Below are 13394 nucleotides of genomic sequence, written 5' to 3' on the forward strand. Positions count from 1 at the left end.
TTCCAATGCTAAAGTACTAATTAGGTATAGCTTAAACATGTGGTGTTCCTTGGGTACTTTTAAGCAACATGATTGGTTTACCAAACAACATATAAGGTAAGGGAAAATTGAAGGGTTTTGAGGGATAAGATAGAATATGTTCCGTACAACGAAGCACTGGCAAAAAAGAATAGAAGCGGAACATATTTTTTTCTCAAACATGCAATGAAATATTGTCTTTACGTTCCTTAAAATGGGCTGGGAAGTATCGCTTTTTGGGCGCAACAACTCGAGAGGACTGTAAAGGGATTTCATATTATATTTTAGGCCTAGGCCTGCAAAGTAACTTTTTCTTATAAAATATTGTCCTTACGAGCATTTTTTTTTATTTCATTGTATGTTTGAGAAAAGCACTATATATGCCTCGGCGTGAAAACGTAATATATACCTACCCATATATATACTATACCCACTTGGCCGGAAATCCTCATTTTCCCAGCCTCTGATGTAATGTACTATTTTATCAAAGCAACACTTATTGTTCTCATACAAAAATGACTCAATGATGCAAAACTGTTTGCATAGACGGTGGCGCCCCTATTAATTTCTATTTTGACGACCGGTCTGGCGCAGTCGGTAGTGACCCTGCGCTGCGCCGCGGTCCCGGGTTCGAATCCCGGTAAGGGCATTTATTTGTATGACGAGCACAGATATTTGTTCCTGAGTCATGGATGTTTTCTATGTATATAAGTATTTGTGTATTATATATATCGTTGTCTGAGTACCCACAGCACAGGCCTTCTTGAGCTTACCGTGGGCCTCAGTCAATCTGTGTCAGAATGTCCTATAATATTTATTTATTACTCTTCTTGCCAGTCTGTACGGGCGGCTTTATCTTTCATCCCACAATAAAAACCATTCAATCTTCCCCCACCTTGCCTTAATCTTATTTATACTGATTTATAATGGACAACCTGTTGTACTTTTTGAGAAACATTTATCTACTCCTACTATTCGTAAAAAACCGTTTACTATTTTTCTAGCAATATTTTGAACTGCCTATCATGTTTAGTTATTTCAGTAGAAACAGATGTTAGCAATATTTTAAACTAGGAAAATTGGTCATTTGTAAATAACATTAGTTTAATTTTAGATTAAACAGACCCAGGCTTATACTAGAAATATAAAATTTAATTCGAAAGTTATTATTATTCGAGTTGTAAATAAAAATATATTATTTCACAAAATGAAGTTTTTGTTTCATTTATTGCTCTTATTTATTTACATGAACAAACAAATCGTCACTACTTTTAAAAAAACTTGTATCTTCGTCTGTCAATGAAAATAGAATTGTAGTAAGTATGTATGGAATGCTCATAGACTTACTGCGTTTTAACTTTGAGGAACAGCGTGAGATACGAGATTTTTTAAAAGTAGTGACGAAATTCCGCTTTTTTGTAGTGATGGAAATGGCTTGACAGACCATAGTTGCAATTAGCCCGCACCGTGTGCAAGCGCCATGCGGTTGCCTAGCAACGAAGTTAGACAACAACAACAAATGTCGATTGTGACGGAATATTGTTGTGCAAAGTATTACAATGAAGACTACAGTAAATACGATTTTGTTCGACGTTTCCAAGAACGAGATATTCAAGATAAATGAAAACTACAAGCTGCTGCACAGAAAACTGAAGTCGACATGGAAAGTTATGATGTAAGTCACATGTTATTTTAATAATTGCACTTTCCAATTTCTTAGTTTTTTTTACCTACCTTTAATATAAATATGGAAAATAAAATGAATTCATAGAAGTCGGGTGTTAAGCGTATGCGAACGAAATAATAGATAAGTATTTAAAAAGTCTAAAAACGATAACAATCCAATAAGCCTATATTATCATATTGTTGATTAGATACATCATAATTGCTCGTACAAAAACTACAGGCGCTTTATTTTACAGGCATTTCACATAATATGTAATGTATAATATTTTCTATATTTTACCAAAAAATTAAAAAACCGATGAAGTCTTTACGTAGAAAATAAAAATAATCTCTTTTACATGATAGTTGACTTGTAGAGTCCTCTATTTGTAAAAATACAATCGCCTATTAAGCTAGGTTGTTGCTTGGTTTGGGATCCTTAAAAAGAAAATTTGTTTTCTTACCACAAATACGTATCCAAAGCAGGGGCAAGGGAAAATAAACTAATTAGGCACTGGTCCCACCGCGAGCTAGTAAACTATGAGCTATCGGCTATAAAAACGAACAAAAGATAAATCACTCCCGTGTAAATAAAAGAGACACGGCGATGTTTATTAGTTACTCGCCCAGCGGTGAGCTATCAATATCGCCGTGTCTCTTTTATTTGCATGGGAGTTCTTATCTTTTGTTCGTTTTTATAGCCGATAGCTCATAGCTTACTAGCTCGCGGTGGGACCAGTGCCTTACACCGAATTAGTGCGTTTTCACATTATCCAATCCGATATCGGATGTAGGACCGATATCTCATATATAAGCCGCCATCTTTGATTTTTGCCTTTGAAATCATTCCTACATCATCCGATATCGTATCGGATAATGTGAAAACACACTTTAGTGCTTAGGTAGGTATGCCAAGTTTACAATTTTGTGTGTCTTACATCAATGCACACTGCACAATGCAGACTATAGTAATGCCTATGATTACTATTTATCGTATAGATCTAGAAAAATAATTTAGTCTATAACATTAAATATAAATTTTCTAGGACATAGAGCTGAAAGTCTAGATTTTCTGGATCTTAGACTAAAAGTACTAGCACGTCAGGAATCGCAAGAGGTCACTAAAACCTGTTAGTCTAGTCTAGTGCTCGCGTCTAGGTTACCCGCGGGTCGGTAGTCGGTAACGACCTAGGCAATACGGGAGCGAAACGACTAGAGCCGCAGACGGGCTAGGAGGTGGATCGCGGTAAAGTCTAGACTTGTTTTAGATCCTAGACCTAAAGTACTAGAAATACAGCAGTCGCGCGGAGGTGTCATGTCAAGTAACATGTGTCTAAGATTTCTATACGCATGACCTAGGTATTAGCTTGTACGCATATGTGTGCACAAAATTGTATAGGCAGTAAGAACTATTCTTACGAAAATAGAGTAACTAACATCTAGATTTATTTTATGCAAATTGGAGTTAGGTACCTAGATTTTACGTAGTAGGAAAATTTAATTCGGCATTTAGTAATTTATTAGTAAAGTACCTAATTAATAATAGCCTAATACTTAAAGTACCTAGCGCTCTTGCGTATTGCCGCGACAGAGCCAGACTACATTTCTGCGGCGTTTCGGTGGCGTGTCTTGTCGTAGACATGCCATTCGGCTACGGGGCCTGATTTGAGATAAATAACCACAAAATTAAAATTTTGAAAAAACCCCCGACCGCGACATAGTGGACCGATTTTCATAAAACATGGCTAGGAAAACTCCCGACTAACTCAGCTTTCAGACAAAAAAAAACAAATCTAAATCGGTTCGTCCGTTCGGGAGCTATGATGCCACAGACAGACACACACACAGACAGACAGACAAACAAACAGACAGACAGACAGACAGCAGACGTCGTTTTTGCGTCGGGGGTTAAAAACTTAAAACTGATATCGAGAGAACGTTACCCAAATGGCTTTTTATTTTTATTTTTTTAAACTCAAATTCATAACTTTTTCAGTAAGTAGGTACAGATGGTTTGCCCGTGTGGTGACGGGATTAAGAATTTCACCACCACCTTTCTATCCGTGGGTGTCGTAGAAGTCTAATGTGGGATATGGGTTAAATTGTGGCGTAATAGTCGAGAGGCCGGCTACTTACCTGTCACAGTTTCATTTTCTTTCAACCCCTTATTTGCCAAGAGTGGCACTGAAATTTTACTAGTGCCACGTGCTCTTACCCCTTTTTAAGGTTCCGTAGTCAACTAGGAACCCTTATAGTTTCGCCATGTCTGTCTGTCCGTCCGTCCGTCCGTCCGTCCGTCCGCGGATAATCTCAGTGACCGTTAGCACTAGAAAGCTGAAATTTGGTACCAATATGTATATCAATCACGCCGACAAAGTGGTAAAATAAAAAGTGGAAAAAAATGCTTTGTTAGGGTACCCCCCCTACATGTAAAGTGGGGACTGTTTTTTTTTTTCCATTCCAACCCCAACGTGTGATATATTGTTGGATAGGTATTTAAAAATGAATAAGAGATTACTAAAATCGTTTTTTGATAATATTCATATTTTCGGAAATAATCGCTGCTAAAGGAAAAAAAAGTGTCCCCCCCCCCTCTAACTTTTGAATCATATGTTTAAAAAATATGAAAAAAATTACAAAAGTAGAACTTTATAAAGACTTTCTAGGAAAATTGTTTTGAACTTGATAGGTTCAGTAATTTTCGAGAAAAATACGGAAAACTACGGAACCCTACACTGAGCGTAGCCCGTCACGCTCTCTTGGCCGGTTTTTTAGGATATAGGTTTAATTGTACCTACATATGTGTATGTACAGATGGTGTTTTTTGCCATAACTACTTTAATGTGCAAAGTGGTATATTTCTTAAAAGGTCGAAACTTAGGACTTGGGCATTGGGAGGCCACTATAAGTCGCTGTACGTTGCAGTGCCCTCCACTTAGGCCGGTATTTTACCTTTCTAAAGGATTCCTGGAGCCCAACGCGTCTGACCTGAACAAGTCTCACAACTCAGTTCTTCGGACGTAAAAAGAGCTGAGATCCCTGTAATACCAAGTCGGTTAATCAATTTAGTCCCTACTTAAATCACTTAAGCCATAACCTCCGAGGCCATAACCCACATTGATTGCTAACCCAGTCTCTACAAGACTCGTCTACCATGTGACGTATGCAATCGTACTAGCATTTCAGAAACCAAAAAGAGTTTTCTCCAACATAGGTACCGCAATACTTTATAACCAGCTAGCGGACTACTAGTATGTACAGTCATCATCATATATATTGGAACGCCCGAGGAGGTCAAAAATGTTTGACCACGCACTCTAACGCCTTGACAATAGAGGGTATATCATATGACGAAGATACCAGGCTCGTAAAAGAGTTCTTTATATATCTATCTATGTACAATTTTAACATACCTACCAACATTTCAGAAACCGCGAAGAACTCTCAGCCAACATTCTGCAAGACGTGAAGATCCTAGTGGTACCAGGACCGCAGAACATGTTCACGGATGACGAGCTGGCGTGCCTTAAGGGTATGGTGGAGCGGGGGGACTCTGTGCTCGTGGCTATGACCGACGGAGGGGAGGAGCGTATGAACACGAATATCAACTTTTTTCTGGAGGAGTATGGAATCGTTGTTAATAATGGTAGGTTTATTATGTTTGTTTGTATGTTAGTATAATAGGTAGATCTATAAGCGGCCTTAAAAATGATTTATATAAAATTATATTTTAATATATCACTTAAGTGACCTGCTTCAAGTGCAAGGAAGTTTGTATCTGATGAATCGAACAGAAATTCTTCCCCATTGCAGAATAAGCCTAACCATGTGATTTGATTACGTAAGGTCAATACGGATAAGTGATGTCATAAGGGGAAGTGTGTGACAATGAGTAAAAAGGCCAAATGTGAAGGCCAGACACACTTCGGCCTTATGACACACTTCGGCCTTATGATACACTTACCCTTACTTAGATGATTATTGTATTGACCTTACCTACTAGATCTAAATATCTTCATGACATGAATGTAAATTTTAAAGAATATAAATTAATATAAACATGATAGGTAAAATATGTATATGAAAAAGTAAGTAAAATATTTCAGCGATTTTTATTATTTGCAGATTGCGTAGTCCGAGCGAAATATCACAAGTTCTACCACCCGAAGGAATGCCATATTTCCAGCGGCATCTTAAACCGCGCTGTGGCCAAGCAGATTATGAAGATGCCCAACTATGCGAGTGAATCCGACGATTTTCTGTAAGTTCTGAAGCCCTGGTACAGTCGCCACCGGATATATCGCAGCGGCCAAGGTGCTTATAAATATCTGAACACGCCTTTGTTATCAAGGCGTTTATAGTGCGTGTTTAGATGTATTTGAGTACTTCGGGCGGAACGATATATCTAATGGCTACTGTATTTCGAATATTCCGATATTCACCAAACCATTTTAACCTTTCACCTTTTGACCTAACAGTTCTTTAGTAGTACGCATAAATGGAGGTCTATGGTATCTATCTGTACATATATAGCGGTGCCGTGCGATTACATTTCAGACAGGTTACACGGTACAGCTCTTCTTAGATATGGCCTCCTAGTACTGATGCTGGTCTTCATAAATCTCAGGAACAGAATGAGCATTTCTCAAATTTCTCGGACTGACCCTACTAACACAGTATTATAAAGAGTACTATCGTTCTATCGTACAGTATGGCCACTCCTGCTCCCCGCTGAAAGTGCCGTCCACCCCCTTTCGGTTACCTCAAAAACGCGAACAGTCGATCTGTCATATTTCACTCATACAAGCATAGTTACGCGCTCACCTACACGCTGTGTGCTAGGAACGCGCCTCTTTCATATAATATTTGACCGCCAGTGTCCGAAATTGGCTAGGCTCTTCTCTTCTTTAAATCCTATTACCCTCTGCTGGGGCGCAGGGCTTGAATCATATTTCTCTATTTACTCCGGTCTTGGATAGCTTGAGTACTAATAGGCTAGTTTCCTACTTGTCAAATTTGCTCCTTTTCGTGCACTGCTTAAATTATTTTAAGTATATTAGGAAACTACCCTATTGTTTTCAGTGAAGAGCCAGCGACACCCAACTTCGTCTACCCATATGGCGCTACACTGACAGTGAAGCGGCCAGCAGCAGCTATCTTGTCCAGCAGTGACGTATGCTACCCTGTGAAGAGGCCCATCGCAGCGCTGTATACTTCTGAGAAGAGTGGAGGTAATAATGCTCTGCCTTTTAATTTGATATACCATTAGATTCACCGAAGAATCCGCTACAGGATTTTGTATTGGTACAAAGTGGTGAATCGGTAAAATGCCCCGCTCACTCTACAATTTCATCCATAAATTTCTTCTGCAGTAACTTAATTTAATCTCTTACACAGGAAAGTTGTTCGTGATCGGTTCGGGCCACTTCTTCGCCGACCAGTACCTGGAGAGCGAGTGCAATGACCTGATCCGGGAGAAGATCTTCGACCATCTCGGCGGGATCGCGGACCTGCATCTCAATCCAGTGGATGTTGAGGATCCTGACGTGAGTTACTTAGGAAACAGCTGTTACATACGCATTACCGATCCTGATACACTATTCTTTGTTGTCACTCAGTAGTCCCTCGAGCAAAGAGCAGGGTTATCGTGTAACCGGAGTATATATTCGGAAGACGATCCTGTACCACCTCAGTGGGATTGCTGATCTCAATTCTCAACCCCGTGGATGTGGAAGATCCTGTCGTAAGTCATTGTTAATAGAGGCACGTTATCATAAGTTAAACTTACACTACTAGGGAACAAAGGGGAGGTGCAAGCATTAATTGCTCGCCCTTAAAGTTGGTCAAAAGGCGCCTAGCCTTATCAGAGATAACATAGACTAGAGAAATTTCGGGCGGGTGGTCTAGTGGTAAAGACGTTAGCCGCGTAAACTGAAGACCCGGGTTCGATTCCCGGCTCGGCCACCAGTGGGCCTTGTCGTTTTTTTCTTTCGTGTATGATATCTATTTCAATTTATAAAAATTACACTCTTAAAAACTTACTGCAGTCCCCCCACTAAATTTCAACAGCAGAGCACTTGCGAGTGAACTTTTTTCCTAATCAACGTAGTGACACCAGTAGCCGCGATCACTCATATTTTTTGAGATGCAATCTATCAATGCTACGCGTGTCTACTTGTACCTACTGTGTCTCATTCACTGTCTACTATAAGCTGTCCCTCCATCGTAATTGTGGTCATGATAATATCGCTTCAAATATGAGTGACTAATGATGATTGGAGCCTTATTTGTGATTTAGGTGCTTGCCTCGCTTTCAACTCTTCAGTGTCTACTAGTTTTACGGCATGTTTCATAATCTCCAGTATAAACTGGGTGGCTAGCCGAATGGCACAATCGCTCACGAAACGCTCACGAAACGAAGCGCTAGTAGATATCTCTATCGCGCTTGCGTATTGGCGCGACAGAGCCAGCGGCGTATCGCTTTCGTTTGGCGTCGGAGAAATGCCATTCGGCTACGGGGCCTGGACATTCTGCAATAATAGATAAAACCATACAACTGTGATATATGTTCGGCAGATCAACGAGTACCGCACGATCGGCGATACGATGTGGCTCTCATCCGTGCCGCTACCGGAGCCAGCCACCGCGCCGCCGCCGCGCCTCGCCCCGCTGCATCCGCATGCTCTGTTCTCCTGGCGACTGTTCTCACTAAACCTGGCTCGCCGTGAGTATGTTAATGCACTGGAACACCGGTTTTAGTGCTACTGTCTACACTACATCCTCACATTCCTCACGCACTATTCTGCTGGCGACTGTTCTCACTAAACCTGGCTCGATGTGAGTATGATGATATAGGATACTAGAGATTCGTCGCTGATGTTAACTCATTGATCCTCACATTCCTCATGCTCTATTCTGCTGGCGACAGTTCTCTAAACCTGGCTCGATGTGAGTATGATGATACGTTAGATAGTGACCCTGCAGCCAAAAGCTCTCTCCATTCTGAGTATTTAGATATACCACACGGTATATAAAGTCGTCGTTCGTCGTTCAAGATCCTGAAGACACGGCCCCACTGCATGCGACCTCACGCTCTGTTCTTCTGCCGACTATTCTCAATGAACCTGGCTCGATGTGAGTATATACTGGATGGCATAATGGCTGCTTGTGCAGCCGCCGCGCCAGGCAGCACTCTAATGCCTGGCGTCAGTTCTGAATATGCAGGTATAGGTACCACGCGTTACATAAGGTCGTCAGTGGCGATCGACGCATTCGAATTTAATTACATTGTGACATTTGGTGTGCTGAGTCTGAATGTAACACAGGGCTCATTTAGACTTCGTGCCGTGTCTAAATGAGCCTTAAATCTTAATACGGCACCATTTGTGATTCTATACAAATTTTCTATTTCACTTTCGCAGACACACACGCATGCTTAGCAATTCAAAATACATGAATAATCGGTAGACATCATATCCCTTTAACAAAGCGTACTCCCATCTTAAAGGCCGGCAACTCACCTCCAACACCTCTGTTATTTCGGGTCTCCATGGGCGGCGGCGGCGGCAGTGATCGCTTACCGTCAGGACTAGTCTGCTTTTTTCGCCTATCTCATAATAACCTAACCACAAAATTAAAATTTTGAAAAAACCCCCGAGCGCGACATAGTGGACCGATTTTCATGAAACATGGCTAAGAATACTCCCAAATAACTCAGCTTTCAAACAAAAAAAAAACTAAATCTAAATCGGTTTATCCGTTCGGGAGCTACGATGCCACATACAGACACACACAGAGACAGACAGACAAACAGACAGACAGACACGTCCAACGTATAAACACCCCGTCGTTTTTGCGTCGGGGGTCAAAAAACACCTTACCTACCTACAGCATAAACGAGGTGATTTGAACCCATTGAACCCATATCGCAGTGTTATTGACCGGCGCGTCTCTGTGTTTCAGTACCCGAGGTACTAGGGCTGTATGAGGCGTTAGGAGTCAAGCACGAGCCGCTCCGACTCATAGCCCCGCAGTTCGAGACGCCATTCCCGCCATTACAACTAGCGGTAAGACACACACACATATACATAGTAATATTACATAACGGGTTCGAGCTATGCGTAATAGTCTTAGGCTATACGTCATACTAGGATGGCTATTTATAGCTCCGGCCTTATTGATTAGGTACGTCTCGTCTCGTCTTATGATTTTGGAGGTCTTGTATTTTATATATTTTATGAACAAACCTCTGCCCATCACTACTGCGCCCGTGTAGAAATAGTACATCTCTGAATTAATAAATGTGTAGTATACACGTTATTTAGTTTGAAACATAATTTTAGAACTACAAATATTATTTTTCAAGATTTTATAAATTTTAAATTGCCTGTGTGGTGACGGGTTAAGAATTTCACCACCCCCTTTCTTCCCGTGGGTGTCGTAGAAGGCGACTGTGGGATATGGGTTAAATTGTGGCGTAGGCGAGAGGCTGGCAACCTGTCACTGCAATGTCACAGTTTCGTTTTCTTTCAACCCCTTATTTGTCAAAAGTGGCACTGAAGCTTTAGTAGTTTCATGTGCTCTGCCTACCCCTTTATGGGATACAGGCGTGATTGTATGTATGTATGTTAAATTTTATAAGCTTCTAATAGTAGCCTTATACGTTACGCTCGAAAATTATGACGACCGACCCACGGATAAAGGTACCTCATGGTAGTTGACACTTACGCTGCCTATTACGATTTCGCTTCAATGTGAATGTGATTAAAATATGCGAGCTAAACGCTTTCGCTTCAATGTGAATGTGGTTAAAATATGCGAGCTAAACGCCAATCGCGCCGTGGGACGACACATTTACAGCGATGTAGGGAACAAATCAAATTATTTTATGAAATATTACATTAATATAATAATGATTTAATATTAATTTAATAATTAAATTAATTAATTAATTAATTTAATTTAATTTTAATTTTATATTTTAATATTATATTATTTATTAGTGTTACTACTTAAAAAAAACAAATCAAAAAATATTTCACAAAATAATTTGATTTGTTCCCTACATCGATAGATGGCAGCACCATCTCTCTCGCTATATCGTAATCCTGCAAAAGGATTCATATAGGAGGTGCAAGCACTAATTGCTCGCCCTTAGAGTTGGTCAAAGGCGCCTAGCCTTCAGAGATAACATACACTAGAGAAATTTCGACGGGTACCTCGGCGGTCGGGGTGGTGTAGCGGTCGAACACGTCAGCCGCGTTAGCTGGAGACCCGGGTTCGATTCCCGGCTTCGCCACCAGTGGGCTTGATCGCTTTTTCTTTAGTGTATGGTATCTATTTCAGTTTACATTTACAGCGGTCCGTAGTTACTACGGACGGACCATGTTTTCACAATAGCCGTAAAACTATTACACTCGAAATTAGGGTAAAAAGCTGTATTCCCCTGAATATTAAAGATACAAGATAAATAATCTTCCACAGGTATTCCCTCCAACATTCCGCGAGCCCCCTCCCCCACCGCTGGAGTTATTCGACCTGGATGAAGCCCTGAGTTCTGAGCGGGCCCAACTAGCCCGGCTCGCTAACAAATGTCTGCAGCCCACTGGCCGACTAGGCGAAGGTAGGCACTTACATCTTAGTTCTAATCCATGTGTTCTCTATATACTCCCCTGACCTGCTGCTGAAGCTCCTAAGAGTTGGATGACGTGCTTCTACATGCAGGTAGGTGCGTATTCCTTGGTTTTTTAGGTACATTTCACCTGGATGAAGTTCTGAGCTCGGAGTGAGCCTCTCTGCAGCCCACAGGTCGAATAGGCGAAGGTTAGGCTCTTAGATATTACCTGTTCTTCCCATCTCTTCCTGCAAGTCACTTCTTCCACTGAAGATGTTAGAACTGGATGAAGATCTGAGCTTGGAATGAGCAGATCTTTCACTCCTTGCATGAAGTTCTGAGTTTTGAACAGGCCCAACTAGCCCGGCTTATCCACTGCTCGACAAGGCGAAGGCTCGATAATTTTGAACATCCTTTTTCTGACAGTTACTTTAAAATTAAAATTTGTCTGCAACAGGTGACGGAACTCATATCGAGAACGAGCTGGAGTACCTGGTACAAGAATGCGGACGAGTGGTGCGGCTGTCCCGTGCACTGCCCCCTGACGTCCCTCGCGGCAAGACCATCCTGCACCAGCTGGCAACGCAGCTTGCTACTTTCAAGAAACTTGCTGTTAAGGATTAGTCTACTTACTCTCTGGCGATCCAAAGTGTGTCCATATGTCCAACTTGGCTGCACAATTGGACATCAGTAGTCCGGAACCTGTGTAGTTTGTGCGTCTTTGACCAGTAGTTCGTGCAGATCCGCGATCTCATCGATATCTAGACTGAACGGCAATGACAACACTGAAGGTGTTCCTCCACCACTTACCCGCCACTTTCAGGAAACTCTCTGTTAAAGACTAGTCTATCTTACTCTCTGGTGTATTGACCCAAAGTATGACGTGACTGCTTGCTACTGATCATTGTCCTGTGTAGTTTCTGACCAGTCTTTAACCTTAGAACGCGTGCAGATCCGCGAACTCATTGGTAACCTACACTGACCGGCAAAGCTCGTGCCCTCTCGATCACCTTCCTTTGACCAATTCATCTAAGTCACCAACTTGACTGCACAAAGTGCTCTCACTTTGTTGGTCACCAAAAGGACTCAGGGGGCTATATAGAGGCTATGTATTATGTCTCGTGTCTTCACAATTAAATTTGACTATTAAAATTTCTACCAGTTCTCTCAATCGTTTTCAAACATTGACTATTGATCCTTATCCATTTGAAATGTGAGTATCAGATATGAGTTGGTTATAAGAATTAAGTGCAGACTTGTCAGCCTAATGTTGTGAAGCTTTCTAATACAAGTACCAATAAATTAATGTTCTAATAATAATGTAAAAAGTTGGCATCTGGTTAGAAATTGGAAAGTTCATTTTACAAAGAGATTTTGATAGCCATTAATTTGTTCTAGTAGTTATTTTAATACAAAAAAAAGATATGTAGCAAATAAGTGCATTAAATATATTAACATTATATAATAAATAACATTTTTCCACGTGAATATTTTTATTTATTTCAAAACTTTCTTCATATCCATAAAATATATTGTGCGATAACTTCTGCTATCGACAGAGGGCAATGCAATATATAAAAATAAATTAAAAGCATAAAGTTAGTGAGAACCTTATCGGTCGATTCCATTACGAAATGCTATAAACTTATCACAACAATATTATTTGAATTTCTGTTCCAAAATCTGCTTGCAAATCTGAACAATGAAGACATTGTTCCTGCTGTTGATAATTTACAGTTTGCAAAATGTTGCTTTTTCACGCGAGGAGTCGACAATTGTATACAGATCATATCCGAAAAAAGTTCATCCTGATCGAGATAATATCAAAGTAATTAACGCCGGGTCGTTTTACAAAAAGAAGGATCATGGCAATTCATTCACGAGGTTCCAACCACCGGTACGCCAATGGCCGGCCAATCAAAAGCTGATGGACTCTCTTCCGCAAGATAATTTCTTCCCACTTGATTTCAATGATGGCCTCAAGAGTAGAGTCAAGAAGCTTCCATATTTCAAAGACTTACGGAGGAGTAAAAGGGACGTCAATGAATCGAAGACCGAAGTTACAACAAAAGCGAGCGATGCTCCAACAACTCAAGCA

General features: G+C 40.7%; 1 protein-coding gene across 1 annotated transcript; it reads left to right on the forward strand.

The window, feature by feature from the left end:
- The first annotated feature begins 1568 nt into the window (after positions 1-1568).
- LOC125237964 (intraflagellar transport protein 52 homolog) lies at positions 1569-12673 on the forward strand. Its single transcript, XM_048145217.1, has 9 exons — positions 1569-1693; positions 5112-5329; positions 5809-5944; positions 6766-6914; positions 7081-7229; positions 8260-8407; positions 9646-9749; positions 11167-11305; positions 11754-12673. The coding sequence occupies exons 1-9, from the start codon at positions 1578-1580 to the stop codon at positions 11918-11920; spliced, it is 1326 nt and encodes a 441-aa protein (XP_048001174.1). The 5' UTR covers positions 1569-1577; the 3' UTR covers positions 11921-12673.
- The last annotated feature ends 721 nt before the right edge of the window (positions 12674-13394 follow it).

The sequence above is a fragment of the Leguminivora glycinivorella genome, chromosome 22, assembly GCF_023078275.1.
Source record: "Leguminivora glycinivorella isolate SPB_JAAS2020 chromosome 22, LegGlyc_1.1, whole genome shotgun sequence".
Classification (NCBI taxonomy): Eukaryota; Metazoa; Arthropoda; class Insecta; order Lepidoptera; family Tortricidae; genus Leguminivora; species Leguminivora glycinivorella.